This window comes from Acinonyx jubatus, chromosome B3, assembly GCF_027475565.1.
Source record: "Acinonyx jubatus isolate Ajub_Pintada_27869175 chromosome B3, VMU_Ajub_asm_v1.0, whole genome shotgun sequence".
Taxonomy (NCBI): domain Eukaryota; kingdom Metazoa; phylum Chordata; class Mammalia; order Carnivora; family Felidae; genus Acinonyx; species Acinonyx jubatus.
This window is the reverse complement of record NC_069386.1, coordinates 61,122,632-61,135,119: the sequence shown is the minus strand read 5'-3', so window position 1 is coordinate 61,135,119 and position 12,488 is coordinate 61,122,632. Positions and strand designations below refer to the sequence as shown.

Here is a 12,488-nt window from a genome sequence, read left to right as displayed (position 1 = left end):
AGGTGAGGAGCACACAGGAGAGCAGAGGTGGCATGACTGAGGCAATAAGAGCAAAGCCCTTGCGAATCCCTGGGGGCCCTCCCCCCAACCCCCAGAGTGGCCGTGCACACAGCAGCCTGCAGCTCCCACATAGGCCCAAAGGCCATTTCAGAGATGGGAGAGCTCTGGGCCTGAGAGTTTTCTGTCCCATCAAACTGGGGCGGTGTAAACAGGGCCGGTGTCCGGGTGTCCTCGTGCTGAACAAAAGCCCTCATGGAGCTGTGAGGACGACTAAGCCAGACCCCAGGTGCACATCAGCTGAAATCTGCACTTCACCATGCACTTCACCCCAGGGCCGGCAGGGTAGCCAGTGTTATTTCTAAGGAGATACTGCCTCTTGACGGTAGGCAGGCGCCTGTGTGTGCGGCAGCCACAGACACACCTGGAGACCTGGAGCTGGGGAGGAAGCAGCTGCTCGCCTTGCCTGCCCCTTCCTTCCCTTCAGTAGCTGGTAATCTAAGCGCCAAATGCTTCCCACCACAACCAAGCAACCCATGGGCCAGGAAAGCCCCTCTGGGTTGATGGTGAGAGCCCCAGCAGGAGACCGGGACGTGGAGAGAATCTAAGAATTCTGTGTGGGGTGGGGCCCTGGCACTCAGAGACAGAAAAGAGTCAGAACAGAACCACAGTCCTGCTTAGGTTGACAAACCTGCCAATCTCACTGTGCTCCTCGGGAGGAAAGGGCCCTGAGATGAACCCACACGGGAAAATGTCCCGCAGACCCAGCTAGGGGAGGTTTGGTTCCTTACCTGTGACAGTCCTGGGTGGCTGGGGCCCCCTGCGCCCTGGGGCCGTCCCTCCAACCAGGAAATCTTCAGGGGGTTATCGATCAGGCCCACTTCATTTTGGACAGCCAGCTCCTGTCAGACAGAGCACCTGGTCCTGGTACCATGGCTCTAATCAGCCATAGAGTGGCTCTCTCTACACCCATACAAAGAACCCACACCAGCACTCTTATCTTCCAGGCAAAACCAAGCAACCTTCACACAATGATGTGCTGAGGTTTTGACCCTCCTCATGGGTGAGTCAGGGGTATGAGCCTTCTAACCGGGGAGTGGGGAAGAGGCAAAGCCTGCCAGGAGGCGTGCCAGCTTCCGCAGGAGGACAGAAGGTAGAGGGTGTGGAGCCAGGCAGCAGGAAATGAAGTCGGTGTATGCTCTCCTTCATCCCCAGAGCATTCTCCTGTCTTACCTTCACTCCCTGTGCCTCTACTCCCAGGAATAGGGGGGCCTGTGGGGAGTCTTGGCTCTGAGCTGGCCCAGAGGTCCCTTGGGAGTATGGACATCTAAGCTCAGAGGGCCCACAGTACTGGGTCCGTACTCTGGAATGGCAGGGCCACCAGTGGCCCCCCAAAGCCTCACATGGCACTCACCGCAGCCTTGACGGTCGCAAACTCCACCACAGCGGTGCCAGCCTTCTTGCTGGAAAGCACCAGGTTGAGCACCTCTCCGTACTGTGAGGACAAAGGGGGCTCGGTAAGCATGGCAAGGAGCAAGACAAGCCTGGGTTGCCCTGAGGCCTGCTGGGGCATTTTTGGCTGGGGGATAATGCTTTGTTGCTAAGTTCCCAGAGAGGGATGAGAGATGGGAAAGAAAGGATATTTTTGCCAGGATGAAGAAGGATAGCAAAGGAACCCTTAGCAAAGGGCTGAGAACTCAGACTGGCAGAGCTGCAAAGCAGCCTCAGGGACCAAAGGTGGAGAAGCGGACGGGGCTTCTGTGCAACCTGCCCACCTCCTCTCTCCCCACACACTCAAGACGGCAAGGGCTAGAACTAGGTAGGGAAGGTGAGACCTAGGAGGGCATATGGCAACACAGGTGGCTGGGGAAAGCCTCTAGGCTGCTACATGGTCTGTGAGACAGAAAAAAAGGCTGCTAGAGATGTTAAGGGAGTTTTGGCCCAGAGATCCAGGGTTTGGGCTGAGATACAGATGGAGATGATGAGAAAGATGGAAGGCGGCAGGGCAGACCTTCTGGAAAAGCTGTAGGAGGACATCTCTGGAGTAGCTGCCTCTCGACTCATCTTCCTTCTTGCACTTCCATTTTAGCTGAAAGGATGGCAGTGGGCATCACCATTAAACTCTGACCTTGGCCTGAACAGTCCCAGCCCCACACCTGAGCTTTACAGTCTGAGCGACACCCTCATGGTCTTCCAGGCACTTGTAATCTAGGGAGCCCCCCATAAAGATGTGTTCCTCTTGAAAACGGACCTGCAGGGTGGCTTGCTCACCCACACAGCCACACGTCCAGACCTATAAGATGCTCTCCTTCCAAGGCTTCTGAGAAGGGCTGCCTGGCAACTGCCAGGGCTAAGAGCGGCCTTGTGTGGCAAGCTCGGAGAGGCCATTCAGATCCCCAGGTAGTGACAGGATGGAAGGAATGGGTAGTTGCGCTGGCTCCCAGAAACCCAGTGTCCCCGCTAGAACCCCCTGAACCACTGGAAACATCTGTTCTTGCTGACAAGAGGTGGTATGAGGTGGCCCGTGGATCCCGCAGGGCTCACCTTTAGCTTGGGGGTTCCTCTGCCTTCAGGATTTTCTGCCTTTCCTAGAAAATTTGGGAAAATTAGCAAGGTAGAATAGGAGGGAACACAAAATTCTCTAAAGGAGACACAGCCCAGAGTTTGAAGGGCTTGGGAAAGGGCACTCCTGACCAAAGGCATAGCTGGCCGGCCCTGGGGATGAGCCTGGTGGGGAAGGGAGAGGCAATCCCACCCCCATCCTGAGGAGCTGCCCCCTCCAGGGTGGTGCGCCCAGCTGCCTGCTATAGGCCATGATTAGCACTCTGCTAACGAAGGGCTCTCATCGCCTTGCAGAAGCATGAGGCAGAGGTAAAACCCCACAGTTCTACTGAAACAAAGTATCCAGAGCCTTTCCCCTACTGATCTCCTCCACAGTAGAGCCAGGCCTGCTTAGGACTAAGATAAACAAGGACAGGAGATCTCAGGGTGAGTGAAAAACAAATAGGCCCTAAAGAAGTGGTAGGAAGAAGGAACAGGTGGCGGGCGTCTGTCTGAGTCAGGTGCCCCTAGGGTTCTGAGCAGCTGGAAGCCTCCACAGCAACTCCACCAAGCAGCCAGCGTGGCCGCTCTGGGCATTTGGAGCTGCCTCAGAGGAGAGGTGGGTGGGGGTGATGGATGCCTACCTCTCAACCTCTGCTCCCGTTCCTGGCGTATCTGCTCCTGGATCAGCCTCTGTTGTTCCTCCAGCTGCCGGGAACCCTCTTCTCGAAGGCGTTCGATCTGCAGAGCGGGGTTGGGGGGAGTGACATTTCTGTGCAGATCCAATTCCAGTTTGGCTCACCTTGTGAAGGTCCCTGGGAGGCTCCACCTGCAAGCTAGGGCTCAGCAACCTGCGGGTTGGACAGATTACCCAGATCCACAGAAGAAGACAGCCACGACAGCCACCTAGGCTCACCCTCCTCCTTCTCCTGCAGATGGCTTTAGGCCAGCATGCCCGGAGGCTCACCTCCTGCTCTAGCGTCCTGGTGCTCCGGCTCTCCTCCTCCTCCTCACTGCCGTGGGCCTGGGCCTGCCGTTCCCGGGCCTCCAGGTCTAGGCACAAGAGTTGAGTGACCCAATGTCTGGTCTAAGCAGTTCTACATGGCCTCAGCCAACCCAAAGTCTCACACAGAATGAAAGCATATAGTACCTCTGCCCCCTCCCTCCAAGCCCGTGTGCTCTCAAGTTAATCTTCATTGACAAAAGTCATAGTGTGGAAGAAGTATAGGTTCCAGCTGAGTGGCCGGGGTCTGGAAGAGTTAAATCAGCAGCTCGTGCTGACCAAGCTGGTTCTCTGATCAGTGAACAGGGTGTGGGTGGGTGCTTATGTCAGCAGCCCAGGGCCATGTGGCAGGGATGCCAAGGGTGGAGCTGCTGGCCTGTCCCTGTGGTTTGGCACAACAGCCTGACCTCGACCTTGGCGTTGATGCTTTTTCCACCACAGAGCTCGAGTCCCCACTGCCTCCTACACCTCCTTCTTAGTTCATATTTACCAAGCCTCACTTTGGACCAGACTATGGCAGTTCTACAGGGATGGCAGATTCTGTGTGAGGACATCACCCATGTCCTGGAGCCCTTCCTGCCTTCCAAGAGAAACCTGCTTGTGGCCCTATGCCAGGCTAGCTGCTGTGACAAACCCTCCTCTCAGGCCTGGGACCCACTGCTTTCTTCTCTGGGTACTATACTTACCTAGAATCTCCAGGGTTTTTTGTTTGTTTTTGATAAAAAGATGGATGTACTGAGATGGTATATATGAATATTAAATGTATGGATATCAAATAGGCAAGAAGAAGGGGAGAAAAATCAGGTAAAGACTGTCTACAACAATTTTTTTTTAATTAAAAAATTTTTTTTGATGTTTATTTATTTTTGAGAGAGAGAAAGAGAGCATAAGCGTGGGAGGGGCAGAGAGACAGAGTGGGAGACACAGAATCCAAAGCAGGCTCCAGGCTCTGAGCTGTCAGCACAGAGCCCAACATGGGGCTTGAACTCACGAACTGTGAGATCATGACGTGAGGCCAAAGTCAGACATTTAACTGACTGAGCCATCCAGGTGCCCCAGGACTGCCTGGAACAATCTTACTGCAGTGATGAAAATGTTCTAAAATTGATTTACAGGCATAGTTGCACCATTTGGTAAATTTCCTAAAAATCATTGAATTATACACTTGAAAGGGGTAGATGGGGGGCACCTGGGTGGCTCAGTGGGTTGGAAGTCTGACTTCAGTTCAGGTCATGATCTCACTGCTCGTGAGTTCGAGCCCAGTGTGGGGCTCTGTGCTGACAGCTGGGAGCCTAGAGTCTGCTTCGGATTCTGTGTCTCCCTCTCTCTCTATCCTTTCCCTGCTCATACTGTCTCTCTCTGCCTCTCAAAAAATAAATAAATGCTAAAAAAAAAAATTAAAAAAAAATAATGGGTAGATGGTATGATGATGGTATGATATTCAAAACACACCATAATAAAGCTATTAAAAAAAAAATGCCTGGACCTATTTGGATTCTTCTGAGAGGACTCCTCAGAGTGAAAGCTCTGTGCAGAAGTGAGGCTGAGATGAATCAAAAGATCCAGGACAGCATCCTGAATAAGAACAAGACTTTACTCATACTGCGTGGGTTTAAATCTCAGATCCAGCAAGTTCTCATCCTTTTGGTGCCTTAGCTTCTTTGTCTATTAAAAAAATGGGTTTAGTAATACCCACTTCCTTAGATAATTAAAGGAGGCTGTAAAGCATTGGTCACAATGCTAGCTAGTAGTAAATCTAGTCACTGTTGTCATTCCTAAGAGTATCCTTCAGGACCCACCCCTGGCAGGCAGCAGAGTTCTGCCTAGAGCTGGAGCCAAAAAACTCCGAGGTACAGCTCCAGGAAGAAAAGTGAGGGGGCTGCATGAAAATGGCCCAGGGAAACCACAGGCCACCCAGTACCACAAAGTCACCTACCAAGCTTCACTTTCTTTCTTCTCTCATCAAGTTTCTGGGTTCTCTCTGCTGCCTGCTTCTTGGCTTTCCTGACCTTGTCATACGCAGCCTGGCAGGAGAAAGGAACACCGAGGAGCAGTCAGCTGAAGGACAAGCACAGAGTATAGCCATCTTCCCGGACCTGCTATGTAGCCCCGGAGCCGTCGGGAGGTAGCCTGGTGACCAGACCTCCAGGCTGGGGTGGCAGGGCCCGTGCCGCAGGGGACTGAGGCTCAAGTGCCGCAGTGGTCTCTAACCACGGGAGACAGTTCAAATAGAGGAGGATGAGCTTACCCTGGCTGCAGCATCAGTCAGTACCTCCAAGGCCTGAGAAAGCTGGTGGAAGAGCTCAGCTACAAATATGGGTCAAAAAAAGAGAGGAGAAAAAGGAAGTCAGGCTTGATATGGTGTGCTCTCTCGAAAAAGCACCTCAAAGAAGCCACACGCTGGCAGGAAGGCCGACATCCACAGATGACGGACCAACCGGGAAGGGTGAGTGTACAGACAACTGACCAGACTCCCTCCCCTTGCATGCAAAGTGCAGGCCTGGGGCTGTGCACGTCACACTCCACAGCAGTTACTCGGGAGCGGAGACCGGGAGGACGCCATGCCCAGGTGAGCGGGTCTCACCTCCCCACGTGTAGGACAGTCTCACCTGCTCTGGGATTATCTGGATTTTTGTCTGGGTGGCAGGAGAGGGCCTTCTGCCTATATGCCTTCTTCACCTGGAAGGTCAGAAGACGTGGTTATTCACTCTCTCACCCCAGGTGGGCAAGAAAATCTCACCAAAGCAATAAAGAAATCCAGGGTGGGGCGCCTGGGTGGCGCAGTCGGTTAAGCGTCCGACTTCAGCCAGGTCACGATCTCGCGGTCCGTGGGTTCGAGCCCCGCGTCGGGCTCTGGGCTGACAGCTCAGAGCCCGGAGCCTGTTTCCGATTCTGTGTCTCCCTCTCTCTCTGCCCCTCCCCCGCTCATGCTCTGTCTCTCTCTGTCCCAAAAATAAATAAAAAACGTTGAAAAAAAAAAAAAAAAAAAGAAATCCAGGGAGTATTCCCCATGGCTAAAAGAAAGGCTGCTGGCCCCCACACTGTTTCTCCTCCACCCGAGGAGATTTGCACTGGATGAGGCAAAGGCCATGGAGGGAGCCAGCTGCAGCCTTGTAGCAGAGAAGCTGGGCCTACTTTCTACTGAGCACCAGTCTCACCACACAGGATGTAAAAGGGCTCCTGACAGGGGCAGGTTTCTCTACAGCCACCTGGAAATAGGCACTCACATACTCTTCGTAGGCATGTAAACTGGGGCGCCCTTTCTGAAAGAAAATTTAGCCATCAAGTTTTAAAATGTATTTGCCCATGGGGTGCCTGGGTGGCTCAGTCAGTTAAGCTTCCAACTCTTGGTTTCTGCTCAGGTCATGATGTCATGGTTCATGGGTTCAAGCCTTGCAGTGGGTTCCATGCTGGCAGCGCAAAACCTACTTGAGATTCTCTGTTTCCCTCTCTCTCTGCCCCTTCCCTGCTTGAGTGCTCTCTCTCACACATACACATAAAATAAATAAACATTTAAAAAATAAATAGAGGTGCCTGGGTGGCTCAGTTGGTTGAGTGACTGAGCATCTGACTTTGGCTCAGGTCATGATTTCACAGTTTGTGAGTTCAAGCCCCACATCAGGTTCTGTGCAAACTGCGTGAAGGCTGCTTGGGATTCTCTCTCTCCCCAGCCCGTCTCTGCCCCTCCCCTGCTCGCACTTTCTGTCTCTCTCAAAATAACTAAATAAACTTAAAAAAAAAAGGGAATAAAAAATAAATAAACTTAAAAAAATAAAATGTATTTGCCCTTTGATCACTCTTAGGAATTTGGACTTATACAAGTATGCCAAAGCAAATATACAAAGATGTCCACTGCAGCAGTGTTTATATTAGCAACCACTGGAACCAACCAAAACCTCCATCAACAGGGAGACCCATTTAAAAAATTATGATAGACAGAAGTCTATACATGCCAACTAGAAAGATCTTCAAGTCCACATCTCAAGAAGAAAAACTGTAACTATGTATGGTGACAGATGTTAACTAGATTTTTTGTGGTGATTGTTTTGCAATATATACAAATATCAAATCATTATTTTGTACCCCTGAAACTAAGACAATGTTATATGTCAATATATCTCAAGAAAAAAAAAAAAGATCTTCAAGGTATAGTGTATGAAAAAAACAAGACTTAGAGCAGTATATAATATGATCACTTTGGTATTCAAAATAAACAAATAATGGGGTACATGGGTGGCTCAGTTGGTTAAGTGTCCAACTCTTGATTTCGGCTCAAGTCACGATCTCATGGTTCATGGGTTCAAACACTGCATTGGGCTCTGCACTGACAGTGGGGAGTCTGCTTTGGATTCTCTTTCTCTCCTCCTCACTCTGCCCTACCCTCTCCCCAACTCACATGCGTGTGCACTCTCTCTCTCAAAATAAATAAACTCTAAAAATTAACAGATGAAAGAACTATAAATAGAGATATTTGGACATGTGCATAGCCTTTGAAACTTATGAGGAAAAAAAGTTTCTTATCATATAAAACCTAACAGGGGTTTCCTTTGGAGAGAGGTTAAAGATGGAGGGGGAAGAAACATTTACTTCTTTTTTTTTTTTTAGGTTATTTATTTATTTTTGAGGGAGAGAGAGAATCAGCATAGAGCCTGACACAGGGCTCAATCTCACAAACTAAGATCATGATCTGAGCCGAAATCAAGAGTTGGATGCTTAACCAACTAAGCCACCCAGGTGCCCCAACCTCTTTTTTTTTTTTTTTTTTTTTTAAGTAATCTCTATGCCCAACATGGGGCTTGAACTCACAACTTCGAGATCAAGAGTCCCATGCTCTTTCGACAGAGCCTGCCAGGTGCCCCCATTTACTTCTCATATTTTTCTGTAGTTCAAATTTTCAAACCTTAAACTGGTCTTATTTTATTATCATTTTTTTATTGTCAGCTTTGTGCAGTGGCGGTATCATAGCCAATGAGGTTTATCTGAGGCACAATTATTGCTAATTGGAAACTTTTTATTGTCAACAGGGGTTATCTTGGTGGGGAGGTTATGGTCTATCTTTAGTTTTTATCTTGTAGCTCTCTGAATTAAAAAGAAAAAAAGTATTACTTCTAATGTAAGTAAAAATAAACACAGCTACCAAGATTCTCTATCATATATTACCCACTCAGCTATTTTAAGGAAAACAGAGCACAAATCCCAGAATCAGCCTCTGCTTCCTGAGGCCCTGTGCTCACTTGTGCTTGCACACCTTGCCTGCCATTCAAACCTGCAAGGAGGAGCCTCTGGACCCAGAACTTCTGCAAGCAGCTAAGCAGACTGGCTTTCTAGGCTTCTCAGAGGAAACCATAAATACTTCTACCCAAAGTTGCTAAATAAGGACCTTCAGAGGCACGCAGCCAGCACCACCAAGGGAGGGCATATGGCCAGGTGCCTCACTCTACTACCACCTCTAGGGCCAAGGAGGGCGGGCAGCCACCTAGCCCAGGACCTCTGGGATGTGCTGCCATCTCCTGGGCTAGGGCCGTCACTACACCTTCACCGCCAGGGCGACCAAGCCCATCAGGCTCTCGCGGGGCTCTCCTGGTTCAGCCCAGCAAACAGAATCCACTCCCACCCAGGACAGGCCTGGAGCAGCGAGGGTGTAGATGTGCCTCCCTACATCCCCACCTTCCTAATCGTCCATCCGTGCTCACCTGGCACATCTGCTTGCCTCAACAACCCAATCGAGCCTTTCACCATTAAAATTTACAACAGGGGCGCCTGGGTGGCTTAGTTAAGCATCTAACGGGCTCAGGCCATGATATTTTGGTTTATGAGTTTGAGCCCCACGTAGGGCTCTGTGCTCACAGCTCAGAGCCTGGAGCCTGCTTTGGATTCTGTGTCTCCCTCTCTCTCTGCCCCTCCCCTGCTCACACTCTGTCTCTCTCTTTCTCTCTCTCAAAAATAAATAAACATTTAAAAATTTTTTTTTAATTACAACAAAATCTAGCTGTTTCCACTATTAAAAAATTAATAATAAGAGGTGATCGTTTTATATACAGTTTTACATTTGAAACATCATCTTTACTCTTTCAGTCCCTTATCATTAGTCTTTTCTCCCTTTCTTTTGCCTCTTCTATTGTGCCCCAGCCTCATTTCTTTTTTATTTAAAACTAAGCCTTTATTATGTATTCTTTATGTTTTAGGGTCCTCTATGTGTTGTTTTTCCTTCAATAAGTAAAACAATACAAAAAATACATAAAGAGAAAGCCAAAAATCTAATGTTCTTTCCCCACCTCCCCTGCCCTCTCTTCACAGTTCCGATGTTAACTGGATGGTGGGTAGGCTTTTAAAGCTTCCTCCTTGATTATGCCAACAAATATGAGTCTTCTGGGTTTGGTTTCTGTCTCTCTACCCCTCCTCTCTCTGTCTGAGATGGGTGAAAGGCAGAGGCAGGGAGAAGAGGGTGTCTGTCACCTCAATGTGAAAGCTGCCTGCTCTCAGAATGCACTTCTTCAGGACCAGGATTAGGGGTGTGGCTTACCAATGTCTGGGCATTCTGTCGAAGATGTTCTTTTATATTGTGGGGCTCTTTAAAAGTATTATATGTTCATTTTTGTAAATCTGGAAGAGACAGTAAAAGGGAGAGGCAAGAAGGATCAGTAAGAAAGAAAGATAAAAGAGCATGGGGAAGCCTGGGTGGTAGTGTATTCTTCATTTTCTTTCTTTTTTTTTTGAGAGAATGCTTTATGGATTTTATTATAAAGGAATGATATTAAGTACTGCTTTGTGTTTTAGAATTCATTTTGGATGTTCTACATCAGAAAACTGGGGGTTTTTACCAAACAGACTTTATAGTCCACGTGCTTGTGAGACCTGAATTGTGTTTAAGTGTTTAAGTGAATCATGTCTCCATTTGTACTTAAGCACTATTCTTTTTTTCACAGCTGAATATTTGCAGTTATGTTTCATGTGGGGCATAAAAAACAGGACACATAAACAAACAAAAAAACAAAACTTATTTTTTTACTTAAATAGGGAAACAAATTGTTCAAACAAAAAATTAATTATGTAATAACAGGAAATTAATCTAATACATTAAGTTGCTTCTTCATCAATTCTCTTTCCAGAATGTGTCCCTTTGACAAATATCAACAAGAGTCTCATCAGATTTTTTTTTTAATTTTTTTTTTCAACGTTTATTTATTTTTGGGACAGAGAGAGACAGAGCATGAATGGGGGAGGGGCAGAGAGAGAAGGAGACACAGAATCAGAAACAGGCTCCAGGCTCTGAGCCATCAGCCCAGAGCCTGACGCGGGGCTCGAACTCCCGGACCGCGAGATCGTGACCTGGCTTAAGTCGGACGCTTAACCGACTGCGCCACCCAGGCGCCCCTCATCAGATTTTTTTTGAAGTAACAGTATAACTAGACCTAGGTTACCTCTCTCCTCATCTGCATGGAGCCCATCTTACCCCTACCCTTCCAGCTCCATATTCCTAACACCTACAACTAAACACAACTGCCTTAATCAAACTGATGTATCCTGGACATCCCACTCTCAAGCCCTGGCCTGGCCCTCAATTTCCAAACCATCCTTTAAAGGTATAAGGGGCTGACCATTCTATATTTTAAGATCCTATAGGAAAAAGTTAACAGTCTCATGCACTGGCTAGATATTAGCATTATATCAGGCTGGTTATTCATTTCCAAGGAGGGATATCTAATGGTAGGAGGAGAGCTCTCTGAGAGCCCTTCAGTACAGCACTGAATCTATCCCACCTCCTGGGTCCACTGATAGAATGTCTAGGAATAAACAGGCTGAGCTGGAGTTGGGGATATAGACAAAAATCAGGTATTTCTTGGACACTGAAGAGGAAGGACAGTATTTAGCAAGGAAGATGGCTGTGAAAACAATGAGCTACATTATTGTGTGTGATGCCGTTAAAAGTGGTCCATGAGAATGGAAACCAGAAATAAATCCACAATTACATGGTCAATTAATCTTTGACAAAGGAGGAATGAATATGCAATGGAAAAAGACAATCTCTTCAACAAATGGATAGCCACATGTAAAAGAATGACATTGGACCACTTTCTTTCACTATACCCAAAAATGACTCAAAATGGATTAGAGACCCAAATGTGAGACCTGAAATCATAAAAATCCTTGAAAAGAAAATCCTTGAAGGCAATAATTTCTCAGACACTGGCCATAGGAACATTTTTCTAGATATGTCTCTTGAGGCAATGGAAATAAAGCAAAAATAAACTATGGCAACTACATCAAAATAAAAAGCTTCTACACAGTGAAGGAAACAATAAAACTAAAAGGCAAACTATTGGATGGGAGAAGATATTTGCAAATGACATATCCAGTAAAGGGTTAGTATCCAAAATACATAAAGAGCTTCTAAAACTCAACACTCAACAAATATTCCAATTAAAAAATGGGCAGAAGATGGGGTGCCTGTGGTGTGGCTCAGTCAGTTGAGTGTCCAACTTTGGCTCAGGTCATGATCTCAAGGTTTGTGAGTTTGAGCCCCCCCCCCCCCCCCAGCTCCCCTGGTCAGGCTCTGTGCTGACAGCTCATAGCCTGGAGCCTGCTTCAGATTCTGGCTCCCTCTCTCTCTCTCTGACCCTCCCCTGCTTGTGCTCTGCCTCTCTCTCTCTCAAAAATAAACACTAAAAAAAAAAAAAAAAAAAGGCAGAAGACACGAACAGACATTTCTCCAAAGAAGACATCCAGATGGTCAACAGACACATGAAAAGATACTCAACATCACTCACCATCAGGGAAATTCAAATCAAAACTACAATGAGCTATCGCCTCACACCTGTCAGAATGGCTAAAATCAAAAACACAAAAAACAGGAGCACCTGGCTGGCTCAGTATGTAGAGCCTGCAACTCTTGATCTCGGGGTCATGAGTCCAAGCCCCACGTTGGGCATGGAACGCACTTAAAAAA

General features: G+C 47.9%; 1 protein-coding gene and 1 pseudogene across 2 annotated transcripts in view; one reads left to right on the top strand and one right to left on the bottom strand.

Moving 5' to 3' along the window:
- Positions 1 to 12,488, bottom strand: part of DNAJC17 (DnaJ heat shock protein family (Hsp40) member C17) — a 50,275-nt gene that overhangs the window by 4,740 nt on the left and 33,047 nt on the right. For both annotated transcript variants that reach the window (XM_053224153.1, XM_015064918.3), the window contains 9 exons: positions 6,151 to 6,220; positions 5,790 to 5,848; positions 5,478 to 5,565; positions 3,506 to 3,591; positions 3,183 to 3,279; positions 2,542 to 2,585; positions 2,009 to 2,086; positions 1,412 to 1,492; positions 789 to 899 (listed from right to left, as the gene is read on the bottom strand). In XM_053224153.1, coding sequence (XP_053080128.1) covers positions 789 to 899; positions 1,412 to 1,492; positions 2,009 to 2,086; positions 2,542 to 2,585; positions 3,183 to 3,279; positions 3,506 to 3,591; positions 5,478 to 5,565; positions 5,790 to 5,848; positions 6,151 to 6,220 — 714 coding nt within the window. The remainder of the gene's footprint in view (positions 1 to 788; positions 900 to 1,411; positions 1,493 to 2,008; positions 2,087 to 2,541; positions 2,586 to 3,182; positions 3,280 to 3,505; positions 3,592 to 5,477; positions 5,566 to 5,789; positions 5,849 to 6,150; positions 6,221 to 12,488) is intronic.
- On the top strand, positions 8,481 to 8,636 carry LOC113602129 (uncharacterized; annotated as a pseudogene).